Genomic DNA, 15,530 nt, shown 5'->3' with positions numbered 1-15,530 from the left:
TGCTTTTTGCTTGTATTACTGTCTGTCAAAGCACTCCAATCAAGGTTCCGTACCACTCACAACATTGGTCACACTTCACCAGTGACATCTTATATGACTGATCATCATCCCTCTTTGAACTCTGCCCCATGCCCATTAATTCTTTTGACAAGTTGATTCACATCAAATAACTTCCTCCACAGTACACGTAGGCAGTGATAGTGTTCTTCACTGGCTCCACCCTGCCACATTATAGAAATCATATCACCTCAAAAGGTTTTTCATTTTGAGGTTGAATAATTTTCTTGGGAATATCACTGGATTTCATCCTTAGGACCTTTCTCTTATACAACATCAATTTGTCATATTTTTGACATTAAGCCTATATATATATGTTTGCTGAAAATACCCAGTTCTTTTGCTTTTCTATCTCTTATTATGGCAGTTGTCACTATCTTGAGATACACAACTAATATTAAGAGGTGGTGGCTACTGTGGAGATCCAGGTCCAGCAGCCTCAGAGTCTGCTAGATGTGCACCTGACCTACGTTCTATCTCCCTAACTAGTGGTCCCCACCTGCAAGATGACAAGCATACAAGAGATCTTGGCCCCCACTGTAGGTGCCCCTTCCTCACAAGGAGACAGGGCAGTGCCAGGAAGCATTCGGGTGTAGGAGAAAGGCTCTATAGAGATCACGATATGGGACATTCCAAAGGGGCTGATGAAGATTTCACCCACTGTCATTTCTATTACTGTTGACCTTGGCAAACTCTACTGGTTGCCCAAATTCTAGTGAACCATTTCCCTTGACTTTTGCCTTCAGATCTCTTCATGGCTTCATCACTCTCTAGCTTCATGACATCCTCCAGTCCTAGAACACCTCTCTACTTCTCCAGGTCACGTTTTTAACTCCACCATCAGTAGTTGCTCCCTTAGCCACCTTCCCACTGTCCTGGTCCTTACTGCCTCGGTATTATGACGTTTCCAACTCAAACCCTACATTCAAAAACATCAACATAAAACGTCATCTACCATATTCGTGTCTCCTCTTGATCCTACTGTTCTTTCTATGACCCCCCCGCTGCCAGAGCAACCTATAGAGCACTTCATGGTTAATGTTTATTTTATACTCAACCTATTCAGAGATGTTATCACACACTGATGAAGTGGTTGGGACTTGAACGCAGGTCTCCTTCTCTATATGCTTGCCACTACACAACAAGAGGCCTAAAGCATTTACTGACACATTTCAATAGATAGTGAACAGTATAGACATTAGCATTCTTTTTCAATGGAAAGAAAGGGGCAGTTGCTGTCTGAACAATGATTCATAAATAAGACTGTGAAACAATCCAAAATGTTTTAAGCCCATGCCTTGCCAGCTGCTACATTAGAAACTTCTTTGAAGGATAGCTTTAATACCGAGCCTGATAAAAAAGAGAAGAAGCTTCAGTTGGCTGTAGGGCAGATAGCAAGTAGATGGTAAACCACTTGGGAGGGTCAAATAATTATAACCAGAAGAAAATTCACAGATTGTAAAAAAATTCAGACATGTTTAACATATTCAGATCTTGTTGAAATTTCTTATTAACTGCTGTATTTAAAAAAAATGAATATCTGTGTTAAACGAATTAAAATTTCAAATTGAAATAAAACCTACCTTCTTGCATTGTATCCAATCCCAATAAACTAAATACTTAGCTATTATTTCCTCTTTATTAGTTACAGTTTTGCAGCCAAAATAAAGATTTTCATATATTTAATAACTAAATAACATTAATTTAGTACATGTCAAAATGCTAACATGAGGCAAATTGCATTTCAGTAAATATTTTATGATAAGTAAAGATATACAAGAAACCTTTGTGAAAGTTCATAGCATTTAAATTTGTGAATGTATTTTACCTGCATAAGATATATTAAGCAATTAAATGAAAATAAATTGACAGAGAACAAATACTCAGGTTCACAGACTAGGTGTAATGAAGAAGGCAGAAGAATCAAATTGTGGTTTTTCTGATGAACCTATTACTCAATATTGACTAAATTCCCCATTGTATGTTCTACTTAGCACATTTGAATAATGTAATATTAAAATAAATTATTATTTAAATATTAGTCTCCATGGGACTATTAAATATCGAGGTGAAATTAATTCTTACTATAATAGCACGGCATTCAACTCTTCATTTCTTCAGCATTGAATGTGATTGTCATGATTTTTAGTTGCTAAAATAATATTTAAATGTGTTATGGATCAGGTGAGACTCCTTCAAAACATTTCAAGAAATTAACCCAGACTCTAACTTTTCTAGTTGTGTTAAACAGGTGAAACAAGGATATTCCACGAGTAATGCAGCTGACCCAACCACTTAGAGTCATAGAGTCATAGAGATGTACAGCAGTCCAACCCGTCCAGGCCGACCAGATATCCCAACCCAATCTAGACCCACCCGCCAGTACCCGGTGCATATCCCTCCAAACCCTTCCTATTTATATGCCCATCCAAATGCCTTTTAAATGTTGCAATTGTACCAGCCTCCACCACTTCCTCTGGCAGTTCATTCCATACACGTACCACCCTCTGCGTGAAAAAGTTACCCCTTAGATCTCTTTTATCTCTTTTCCCTCTCACCCTAAACCTATGTCCTCTAGTTCTGGACTCCCCTACCCCAAGGAAAAGACTTTGTCTATTTATCCTATCCATGCTCCTCATAATTTTGTAAACCTCTATAAGGTCAATCCCCAAAACACCTTTCGGGAAAAAAAGGTAAAATCAAACACAGGATCTTATAGGAGAGAGAGATGGCAGAGAGATACAGCATGGAACCTCCATCTACTATAGTTGCTTCTGAGGATTCCCCAGCAGCTCCTGAACAGCCAAACTGCCAAAACCAAACCAAACCAGAGAAAAACTGAGCAGAGAGAACTGACCACTCCTGTTTCATTGTACAAGTGTTTTTTTTAAAAAAAACTTCTTGTTAGATTAGACTACTTACAGTGTGGAAACAGGCCTTTTGGCCCAACAAGTCCTCACCTACCCGCTGAAGCATAACCAACCCAGACCCATTCCCCTTACACTACGGGCAATTTAGCATGGGCAATTCAGCTGACCTGTGGGAGGAAACTGGAGCACCCGGAAAAAAACCGCACAGAAACAGGGAGAATGTGCAAACTCCACACAGCCAGTCACCTAAGGCAGGAATTGAACCCAGGTCTCTAGCGCTGTGAGGCAGCAGTGCTAACCACTGTGCCATCGTGTCTTTTGTCTGAGGCAGTATCTGTCAGCCAATATCAAATTGGTCCTAAAGCCCATACAAACCAGACGCATTCAAAGTTGAGAATGTGTGGTGCTGGAAAAGCACAGCAGGTCATGCAGCATCCAAGGGCCAGTAGAATCGACGTTTCGGACAAAAGCCCTTCATCAGGAGTGAGGCTTGTGAGTCAAGGGGGTGGAGAGATAAATGGGAGGGGGTGGGGCTGGGGAGAAGGCAGCTGAGAGTGCAATCTATGGTCCCAGACTAATGAGTTTGACATAGTCTGCGATCTCTGAGCCTACTTTTTTAACCAGGACACCCGCCCACCCACCGAGGACCCCTTCTCCCACCTCCAACACATCCCTTCCACCTGGACACCCCTTGCTGGTCTGCTACCCGCCCTTGATCTCTTCATTTCAAACTGCTGCTGTGACATCGACTGTCTCAACCTGTCCAACCGTCTCACCCACTCCAACCTAGGGGTGGAGACATAAATGAGAGCAGGGTGGAGCTGGGGAGAAAGTAGCTGAGGATGCAATAATTGGATGGAGTGGGGGTGAAGGTGATAGGTCAGAGTGGGGGTGGAGTGGATAGGTGGAAAGGAAGATTGACAGGAGGGACACATCATGGGGATGGTGCTCAACTGGAAGGTCCATTTGTATGTGGCGGAAATGTTGGCAGGTGATGTGATTTATGCGGAAATTGATGGGGTGGAAGGTGAGGACCAGGGAGATTCTGTCCCTGTTACAGTTGGAGGAGTGGGGTTCAAGGGCGGAGGTGCAGGATGTGGATGAGATGTGTTGGAGGGCATCTTCAACCACATGGGAGGGGAAATTTCAGTCTTTAAAGAAGGAGGCCATCTGGTGTGTTCTATGGTGGAACTGGTCCTCCTGGGAGCAGATGTAGCAGAGGCGGAGGAATTGGGAATACATGGTAACATCTTTACAGGAGGCAGTGTGGGAGGAGGTGTAATCCAGGTAGCTGTGGGTGGGAGTCAGTGGGTTTGTAAAAAATGTCAGTGTTGAGTCAGTCATCGTTGATGGAGATGGAGAGGTCCAGGAAGGGGACGGTGGTGTTAGAGATGGTCCAGGTGAATTTAAGGTCGGCGTAGAAGTTGATGAACTGTTCGACCTCCTTGCAGGAGCACGAGGTGGCACCAATGCAGTCATCAATTTATTGGAGGAAAAGGTTGGGAGTGGTGCTAGTGTAACTCCAGAAGATGGACTGTTCTGCATAGCCAACAAAGAGACAGGCAGAGCTGGGGCTCATGCAGGTTCCCAGGGCTGCCCCTTTCATCTGGAGAAAGCTGAAGGATTCGAAGGAGAAATTGTTGAGGATGAGAACCTGTGCAGCCAAACGAATGAGAGTGTCAGTGGAAGGGTACTGGTGGGGATGTTTGGAGAGGAAGAAACGGAGGGCTTGGAGGGCCTGGTCATGGCAGATAGAGGTGTAGAGGGACTGAATGTCCTTGGTGAAGATGAGGCATTGGAGGCTAGGGAAATGGAAGTCTTGGAGGAGGTGAAGGGCATGGGTGGTGTCCCGAATGTATGTGGAGAGTTCCTGGACCAAGGGGGATAGGACAGAATCGAGGTAGGTGGAAATGAGTTCGGTGGGCCAGGAGCAGGCTGAGACAATGGGTTGGCCAGGGTAGTCAGCCTTGTGGATCTTGGGAAGGAGGTAGAATCGGGCAGTGTGGGGTTCCCGGACTATGAGGTTGGAAGGTGCAGGTTGAAGGTCCCCTGAGGTGATGAGGTTGTGTATAGTCTGGGAGATGATGGGTTGGTGATGGGGGGTGCAGTCATGGTCGAGGGGGCAGTAGGAGGAGGTGTCTTCGAGATGGTTCCTGGCTTCAGCGGTGTAGAGGTCAGTGTGCCAGACTACCATTGCAACCCCTTTGTCCACTGGTTTAAAGGTGAGGTATGAGTTGGAGCGGAGGCTGTGCAGGGCTGCACATTGTGAGGACAAGAGGTTGGAGTGGGGTGAGACGGTTGGACAGGTTGAGACAGTCGATATCACGGCAGCAGTTTGAAATGAAGAGATCAAGGGCGGGTAGCAGACCAGCAAGGGGTGTCCAGGTGGAAGGGATGTGTTGGAGGTGGGAGAAGGGGTCCTCGGTGGGTGGGCGGGTGTCCTGGTTAAAAAAGTAGGCACAGAGATCGCAGACTATGTCAAACTCATTAGTCTGGGACCATAGATTTCACTCTCAGCTGCCTTCTCCCCAGCCCCACCCCCTCCCATTTACCTCTCCACCCCTTTGACTCACAAGCCTCATTCCTGATGAGGGGCTCCTGCCTGAAACGTTGACTCTCCTGCTCCTCGGATGCTGCATGACCTGCTGTGCTTTTCCAGCACCACACACTCTCGACTTTGATCTCCAGCATCAGCGGTCCTCACTTTCTCCTAGTGGTATAAATTTGTTTGCTGAGCAAGGGGAAGTAGCAGTGCTTTGTTATCATAAGGTGAAGGATTGTGACTCTGATTCTGGATCAGTGGTGCTGGAAGAGCACAGCAGTTCAGGCAGCATCCAACGAGCAACGAAATCGACCTCTCGGGCAAAAGCCCTTCATCAGGAATAAAGCTTTATTCCTGATGAAGGGCTTTTGCCCGAAAGGTCGATTTCGCTGCTCATTGGATGCTGCCTGAACTGCTGTGCTCTTCCAGCACCACTGATCCAGAATCTGGTTTCCAGCATCTGCTGTCATTGTTTTTACCCAATTGTGACTCTGAGCCTGTCCCACTCACCACAAAATTGGTTATATCATAATTTAAACTGAATTTGAAGCACAGAAGAAACAAAGCTAAAAGCCAATGCTTCTTGGCACTCTGGTTGCTAGTTCCACTTGAACACTTCAGTTACAAATTACTTCCTCATCCAACATTTTCAGCATTTTTGAGATTCTGAAACTCAAAGCAGGACTGTCCTCATTGGTCGATATGACTCGCCCAGTAAGTCTATAATACGATACATTTGCTGATGGAATATGTATTGTGTCTCATATTTAAAATCAAAACAATGTTTGTTTAATCATCCACAGGATGCAGACTTAATTACCTCTCACTAATTGCTATTATGAAGCTGCTAATGAGTTGCTATCTGTAGTTGCCCACTTCACTAATACAGATTTACCACTGTGGCATAATGCCCAAACAAAAATATCCCCTCCCACCCTGAGTCCACAGAAAGCTGGAAGTTTTTATTGGATGGCACCCATAGGTAATAATGTGCCCACCCATGACTGGTAAAATACCAGCAGTTTTGGGGAGATACCCTGAATGATCTAAATCATTTAAAGGTGGACAGTCCACCATCCACTACTGACTCTGCTGTTGATAAAATATCAGCAGAGGAGGGAAAGCAATGTGAATGGTATTCTCATACTATTCCACCAGATTTATCAAACCCCCTTGTTTCTTCTTGGCTCCTGGGATGGAGAGAAGCCTGAAATTGTGGGCAATGTCTTCAAAATGGGATGGAGAGAGTGTAAATGGGGTAGAGAAGCAAAGGAACATGGATGCACTGGCATACAAATCATTAAAACTAATAAAACAGGCCAGTAAGGTTGTCAAAAATCAAGAACGCAAACACCAGGGTTTATTTTGAGAATGACATAGCTGAAAAGCTGATAAGTTGGAGCAAAGTTGAGGAAATCTTGGAATATCTTTGACAGGACTGTGCACTGTCCTGATCTCCATATTGTAAAAGCAGAAGAAAGTATAAAAAGATTTGCAAGGATGATATCTATATATCAGGAAAGATTCAATAGATTTGAGATTTTCTTTTTCTTTGGTGGACAGAATACTGATGAGTGACCTGGACTTTAAGGTAATGAAAGAGTTAGATTGAGTCAATCTGGAGAAGACTTGAAAATTAGAGACAGTAACTATAACAATCACGAATAAATCCAGGAGGGATTTCAGGAAAATCTTCTTTATTAAGAGTGATTAAAACATTGAACTTGCTACCACAGGGGTTAATTGAATCAAAAAAGATACATGCATTTTAGAAAAGCTAGGTAAACACGCAAGGGGAGAAAGGAATTGAAGGAGACACCACTAGCGTTAGATGAAGAGGAGTGGGGCGATGCACATGAGAAATATGAACACATGGTGGGACCAGTTGGGTTGAGTGGTCTGTTTTTGTGCTTGGATGTTCTACATATAAATTCCCAAGTGAGTTGACATCTCTGAGCTGATTGTGGCTGAAATGGCAGGTAATGACAAAGGTAAATGGAATGTTGGCGCTTATTCCAAAGGGACTGGAGTATAAAAGTAGGGAGGCTTTGCTAAAGCTATACAAGGCATTAGTCAGCTAAATTACTGGGAATAATTCTGGCCCCTTTTCCTAAGGAAAAATGTATTGACATTGCTGGTAGTCCATAGAAGGTTCTCTAGGCTGATACAGAGATGAGGTGAAATTTCTTTTTCCAGAGAATAGTGAATTCTGTTCTGCAGACTGTTGATAAGGTTGATTGATCATTAAGTATATTCCAGGCTGGGATAGACAGATTTTTAATCTGAGGGAGTGAAGAGTTATGGCAAAAGGGAGAAAAATTGAATTGAGGATTACCTGATCAGCAGTGATTTCATTAAATGGTGCAGCAGACATGATGAGTTAAATGGTCTTCCTCTGTTCCTATGTCTTATGGTTTTGAGAAAGAGTAACAAGTTAAATTTTTAAGAAGCCAAAACTTCAGGGAAGATATACTGAGATGTGACGGTTGAGAGAATTACAAGGAAGAAAAATACAACTAAGGAAGGACAGAGCAAAAAAAAAGGAAACAGAAATGCCAAACATATTTATAAAGCATCTCAAGAAACGGCAAGAAAAATCATCCTTGGTGTTTTGGGTCTAAGGGAAGAATCTTGTAAGAGAGAAAAAAAAACAGTGGTGTTTTTGACAGACAGAACAAAAGCATAAAAAGCAAAAAGATACATTCGATTGCTCAGTAGGAAGACAGCAATGTCATGGGACTAGAATATAAAGATAAACACCTTGTTGTACCGGGAACAATGTGGGAAAATGGAGAGAGCTGGTTAGTATAAGGATGAAGAAATGTTGAGAAAGTTAAAGGTCAAACGAATATGGATGAGAAAGGGAGATTGGGACAGAAAGAAAGAAAGTAATCTCTTGTAGGTGCGATCTCTGTTTCTGCTGGGAGTGAAGAAAACAATTGCTGACAATCTATTCTTTGATTCATTTTGCAACAGAATATCCACGAGAATGGAATGATACTGGGATGAATTTAATCAAATAAATAAATTCTTATCCTTTCACCAGCAAAAAATAATTTATCAATGTTTTAATTTCAGCCCACACTGTTAACTTCATGTTCTAAATGAGTGCGGCATACCTGAAATAACTGTAGCTCAAAGCATAGATTCTCTTATTTAACAGTGTACAGCCACAACCAAAGGACTGAACTGAAACCTTCAGAGATTCGATAGAATCCATTGATTCATAAAATAGCAAGCAAGCAATGAGTTTCAAACTGCAGAGCTTTTACCCACCTGCAAATATTTGTGAATGTGCCATGATGCCTGTTTCCCATCATTCACAGACTCGACGGTGGTGTTAGCCAAACCAGCGATGTCACCACCTGCAAAAACCCAAGGCTCACTCGTCTGCATGGTCTCTGTGTCAACATCCAGGAAGCCCCATCTGTTAAACCTGATCTTAGTCATGGCCTCTTTCACTGCAATAAATGGAAACAGAAAAGAAAAATAAGGTAGTGATTTGGAAAATTAAGCAAGCCAGGTCTTGTCTAAAGCTTGTTAATATTATTTAACATCGAGATCTGCAGAACAGAAAAAAGGTCCTTTGACCCATCAGGTCCATGGCCTGCAAAAGCAACCACTAACTTTTCTTGGGGCGGCACGGTGGCTCAGTGGTTAGCATTGCTGCCTCACAGTGCCAGGGACTCAGGTTTAATTCCAACCTTGGGCAACTGTCTGTGTGGAGTTTGCACATTCTCTCTGTGTCTGTGTGGGTTTCCTTTGGGTGCTCCAGTTTCCTCCCAGAGTCCAAAGTTGTGCAGGTCGGCTGAATTGGCCATGCTAAATTGCCCATAGTGTTAGGTGCATTAGTCAGTGGGAGATGGGTCTGGGTGGGTACATCTTCAGAGGGTCTGTGTGGACTTGTTGAGTGAAGGGGCTGTTTCCACACTGTGGGGAATCTTAGCTAATCCCATTGTTCTGATTTGTATTTCTAACGCTTCTAATTTGTTTAATTTAAAGGAGTAACGTTGTTGGAAAATACAGTTCAAATTTAACCTTCTGAGTTCTACATGGCAAATAAGTTCTACTAGGCAAATAAATTCTTCCTTGCATGTAGAAAACAATTTTTACTCAGCTTTGTCAGCACTATAACTCTAATTTATCTATAATATATAGCTTGAGTGAATCATCCATCAATTAGCTGAGAAAAAAAAACAGAAATTAGGAAGTCATAGTTCAACTGTGCTCTCTTTTCATTAAATTTATCTCCTGTCTGAAGCTTTGCTGCTTCATTAGGCCTGGAAGAAAGGGTTTCTGAACCACTGTCATGATTTTATCATAGGTTTCAACACTATGACATTAAACCAAATGGTAGTCCTGAACCTGCACTTCCTGGTGTTGAAGCTGCTGCGTAATGTTCTTAGAGATGGTGCTGAGGTTGACGGCCTCTGTGATTGCCATCCTATTAAGAAATCTGGACAGTTCCACGATGCTATTACCCAAATCATAGAGCCATTAACTCTCCAGGCTCAGTACCCCCACTAGGGGGAAAGGTGACCACGAATGAGGTAGATGAGAAACTATGAGGGCACTTCAACACAAATTTAACATTGGAGGAGCAGAGTTGAATTCATAGATCAGAAGTAGGAGCACCATTTACTTGAGAGGATATCCCTCTAGGTGCATTGTTGAGGTTAACTTTTGTGGCCATGACCCACTCTCTGGGTGTTCAGCCCAAAGAATCTCTCAGGCTGACTCAGGGATTCCACTTCCATTAAACTGGCAGGCTCCTCAGCTAGTGATGGCTCTCAGCCACCAGCAGAATCTTGGTACATGCTCCAAGCTACCTTGAATCATCTTAAATATATCTTAAATATACAAACTGGTTGTCCCACTATGTGAGCAGTCAATTCATGTTCCAGTGTATCCTTGGGCAACATCCCCATGTAACCAAAAACCACTCCAATCTGGATCCTTGGTATTTTCGAGCCTCTCGACCTCCAAGTCTGCCATCACTAACTTGGGAAAATTCAGCTGCACAGATTTACAGCTTGCCAGCTGAAACAAGGGAGATAACATGCAGGGAACATAAGAGTTGGGAGGTCACAACATGGCTGTACAGGCCATTAGTTAGGCCACTTCTGGTCTATGTGCTATAGGAAGGATGTTGTGAAACTTGAAAGGGTGCAGAAAAGATTTACAAGGGTGTTGCCACAAGTTGGAGGGTTAGAGCCATAGTGAGAGACTAAATAGGCAGGGGCTACTTTCCCTGGAGTTTTGGAGGCTGAGGGGTAACCTTTTAGAGGGATCTTGAGAGACATGGATAGGGTGAATAGACAAGGCCTTTTGCCCAGGATGTGGTGTCCAAGTCTAGAGGGTGTAGGTTTAAGGTGAGGAAGGAAAGATTTAAAAGAGATGTAAAAGGCACAGAGGGTGGTGCATGTATGGAATTTTGCTTTCACTTCTGTGTCCTATGATCCTGTTTCACAGCTACCTGATGAAGCAGTGGTCTGAAAGCTAGTACTTCCAAATGAACCTGATGGACTATAACCCGGTGTTGTGTGACACACATTCTGAGACTGTGATAACTAGTTCTGGACTCTTTCAACATTGGGAACATTCTTCCTATATCTAGCCTGTTCAATCCAGCCTTAACAGGACTTTATTTGTTTCTTTGCAATCATTCTTCTAAATTCCAGTAAGTACAAACCCAGTCAATCCAGTTTTTCTTCATCTGTCAGTCCTGCCTCCCAAGGAATCAGTCTGGTGAACATTTGCTGAACTCACTCAATAACAAGAATGTCCTTCCCCAGACGAGCAGACCAAAACTACAAGCAGTACTCAAGGTGTGGCCTCACCAAGACCCGTATAACTACAGCAAGACCATCCTTACTCTGATATTCAAATCCTCTATGAAGGCCAGCATGCCATTAGCTTTCCTCACCGTCTTCTGCACCTGCATGCCAATCTTTGGCAACTGTTCCACCATGACACGCAGGTCTTGTTGGACATCACTTTTTCCTAAACTGCTCCCATTCAGATAATAGTCTATTTTCTTATTTATGCCATCAAAGTGTATAATGCCATATTTGTTCCAGTCCTGCCCAGGCACAGACCATCTGGTTTGTAATGGTCCCACCTCCCCCAGAACCGATTCCGTTGTCCCAGTGTTGTGTTTTGTTTTTCTCTAAATTAATGGTACATTGCTTAATGTACTTAATGACCTAGCACTGTACAACAACACATAAATGAGGGTCATTTCAGCTCAATTATCCGAATACATCTATGGGAATTGTTAGGACAAGATTTTGATGTTGCTATGCTATTCAGCGATCAATACCAATACATCTGAAGTGCAGAAATTCATTGGTAATGGTTACAGATGATTAACACTACAAGTTAGTTTACATAAGAGGTGGCTTCCTGCACTATTTTAAACAACAGAACCTGGAAGAATAAGAAGCAGATCATGTGTTCAAACTGCAGTCACAATAAATTATAAGATAGCGGAAGTATGTTTGACAAGAAAATGGCTAACTTGCATTGACATTAACTGAATTCAGTGATAATATATGAATTCTCCACTAAGTACTGGGCTTAGATTCAGATTTTGTGAAATAAAAACTGAAAATGATGGAAACGGATCTGGGAGGGAGGAAAGTAGGTTTAATGTTTCAGGTCAATGAACTTTCATTGGAACCTTGCTGAGGGTTTCCAGAACTTTCTACATTCACTTCAGATTTCTGTTTGTGCAGTAGATTTCTTAAACTTACATCTTGTGTCACCTAAACATCGAGTCTACAAAAAAAATTGTGCACAAATTAAGAGTTGCACACCCAAAGTGACAACAGGCATTTTTCTTCAATAAATATCCAATTTTGTAACAATGAGGATCAAGATTTTTATATTAGTGATGGCAAATAGAGACCATGTTGTGATAAAGTTCAGAACCTGACCTACAATTGGGAAAAGTGGGCTCCCTCTTAACATTGACTAGGGTGGGTTAAATGAAAAATCCCAAACCAATCCCACATTATAAGAAGGATGTGGAAGTTTTGGAAAGGGTGCAGAGGAGATTTACTAGGATGTTGCCTGGTATGGACGGGACGTCTTATGAGGAAAGGCTGAGGGACTTGAGGCTATTTTCATTGGAGAGAAGAAGGTTGAGAGGTGACTTAATAGAGACATATAAGATAATCAGAGGGTTAGATAGGGTGGACAGGGAGAACCTTTTTCCAAGTATGGTGACAGCGAGCATGAGGGGGCATAGCTTTTAATTGAGGGGTGACAGATATAGGACAGATGTCAGACGCAGTTTCTTTACTCAGTGAGTAGTAGGGGTATGGAATGCTTTGCCTGCAACGGTAGTAGATTCACCAACCTTAAGTGCATTTAAGTCATCATTGGACAAATACATGAATGTACATGGAATAGTGTAGGTTAGATGGGCTTCAAATTGGTATGACTGGTTGGCACAACATCGAGGGCCAGAGGGCCTGTACTGCACTGTAATCTTCTATGTTATATAAAAATGTGGCAGTTTTGATTAAAGAGTTCAGGTACAAATGTACTTACAAGAAATTGTTTTCGATAAAGGTAGTGTGACATTTCACAAAAAAAGAGTCATAATTAATTGGGCAGCACAGTAGCTCAGTGGTTAGCACTGCTGCCTCGCAGCACCAGAGACCTGGGTTCGATTCCAGTCTTGGGTGACTGTCTGCGTGGAGTTCGCACATTCTTCCTGTGTCTGTGTGGGTTTCCTCCTGGTGCTCTGATTTCCTCCCACAGTCCAAAGATGTGCAGGTTAGGTGAATTGGCCATGCTAAATTGCCCATAGCGATATGTGCATTAGTAGAGGAATGGGCTTGTGTGGGTTATTCTTCAGAGGGTCGGTGTGGACTTGTTGGGATGAAGGGCCTGTTTCCACACTATCGGGAATCTAATCTAATGTGACAATATTATAAACCATCAGGAAGTCAGTTAGAAAAAAACTCGAACAATAATTAAGAAAATATTTGAGAGTGTCAAAGTCTTGATCTCGAGTTTAAAGTAATTCCTTTGCATTCATCATGAGTAACGTAAGTTCAGACATAAATGTGAAGACAAAATAGATAACAATCCAAGACTCAAGTTCCAACCATTGACCCTCTGAGTGGCTGTGAAAGATCCGTTTAAAAACTGAAATAGTATGTGAATATCTGCAACACATTACAGAGGAGGATGAAACTCTGAGGCACTGGAAGGATCTTCTTTCTGCATTGACTATACGGGCCTGACTTTTATGCAAAGTCAGATAGCAAGAGCCTGGAAATCTCCTTCCTCATGAAAAGTTCACCTTAATGGTGGTACTCCAGTCAGGTGGAGGGAGGGGGCAAGTGGAGAGTAGGTGTGGAGTTGAGATGCTGCCATAGATGCTGTTCAGAGGCCACTAAATGACTCCAGCTGCTTAAAAGGCTCACCTCAAATCCCTGTTACTTTGACTCAAAAGTTAGAACCTAACTAATCTAATCTCATTTAGCTAAAAAAAAAGCATCCCCAAATCCCATGCCACTTCCATGACTACTCATCTGCCCTACTCATTCTAATGTCCCATTATAACTCCATATCACCTCAATACCAACACACGACAATCCAATCTTAACTGTTGCAACATCTATGCTAACTCATCCAGTATTCACTGTGGACTAATTTCAGGAGTTATATTGTGATGAAGTACAACACAATTCCAGGCATCTATTATAGACTCTACTGTATAATAAAAATACCTCCAGTCATGAATCCCCATTGAAATGGCTGAAACCCTCTGAAATATTCAAGTCCTTATAAAAATAAACAGTTGTATTAATGGCTTCATGTCAAAATCTGTTAATGACAATTCTTTTCAGCTGTCAATAAAACTGAGAACTTACAGCCTACTATCATTACACAGAGATTTTTATTTTTTTATTTCTTCTGGGATGTGGCCCGAATTTGTTGTCCATCCCCAATTGCCCTTGCACTGAATGGTTGAGTTCAGTATCAATCACATTATGTTGAGTCTACAATCACATGTGGACAGACCAGATGAGAGTGGCAGATTTTCCTTCTCTGAAGGACATCAGTGAATCAGATGGGTTTTAAAATAATTGACGTTAGACTAAACAAAACAAGACTTTTTTAAACAAAATCCAGTTCTTTTATCAAATGAATTCAAACTTCACTACTTGTGTTCAGAATATAAGCCCAGGTCTCTGGATTACTAGTGGCAATAGTATGACAGCAACTGCTAATCATGAAACCAACAATTATTAATAATGATATAATGATAGTCATATGGATTATGTGAACAAACAAAGATCTTGGAAATGCTGGCAAAGCGCCTCTTTGATTTTCTCAGACACAGTTTTTTAGTTTTGCAAAGAGTTTGGCAAGCAAATAACCTGACAGCTTAAGTCCAGACAGTGGCAGGAGTCTGGAATGTGCTGCCAGGATAATGGTGGAGGCAAATACAATAGGGGGATTTTAAATAAGAACATATATATACAAGGAATGGAGCGATATGGACCAAGGGTAGGCAGAAGGGATTCATTTAATTTGGCATCACGTTTGGCACAACATCATAGGCCGAAGGGCCTATTCTTGTGCTGTACAGTTCTATGGTTTGTATTCTAAACTTTTTTCTCTCTCATAGGTGCAAAAGGTTAGTAAACAGAATTGGAGGGCATGACATTGGAAGGGAGTACAGAATTTGGTTATGGCTTGAGAATTAGTTAACAGATGAAGAAAAAGGGGATAGGAATAAATAGGTCATTCTCAAGATGGTACACTGTTACCAATGGAGCACTGCAAGGATCAGTGCTGAATCCACAACTGTCCACAATCTATGTAAATGATAGGGAGCAAATATCATATTTCCAGGTCTTAATGACTTAAAATTTTTGAGAAGACAAGGAAGCTTCAAAGCAACATGGGCAGTCCAAGGGAATGGACAGATACGTGACAGAGGAAATTTAACATTAATGTTAAGTTAATGTTAGACAAAACAGACAGGTAGCATGCTTCATAGATAGGGTTTGGGCAGTGTTGGTAACCAAAGACAC

The 15,530-nt window shown here is 42.1% G+C and overlaps 1 protein-coding gene across 1 annotated transcript in view; it reads right to left on the bottom strand.

The window, feature by feature from the left end:
* LOC132819159 (dihydropyrimidine dehydrogenase [NADP(+)]-like) overlaps positions 1–15,530 on the bottom strand; it is a 744,611-nt gene that overhangs the window by 331,137 nt on the left and 397,944 nt on the right. The window contains exon 12 of the mRNA XM_060830572.1: positions 8,746–8,930. Coding sequence (XP_060686555.1) covers positions 8,746–8,930 — 185 coding nt within the window. The remainder of the gene's footprint in view (positions 1–8,745; positions 8,931–15,530) is intronic.

This window comes from Hemiscyllium ocellatum, chromosome 9 (genome assembly GCF_020745735.1).
Source record: "Hemiscyllium ocellatum isolate sHemOce1 chromosome 9, sHemOce1.pat.X.cur, whole genome shotgun sequence".
Classification (NCBI taxonomy): Eukaryota; Metazoa; Chordata; class Chondrichthyes; order Orectolobiformes; family Hemiscylliidae; genus Hemiscyllium; species Hemiscyllium ocellatum.
The sequence above is the reverse complement of the archived record's forward strand: the minus strand, read 5'-3'. Positions and strand labels throughout refer to the sequence as shown.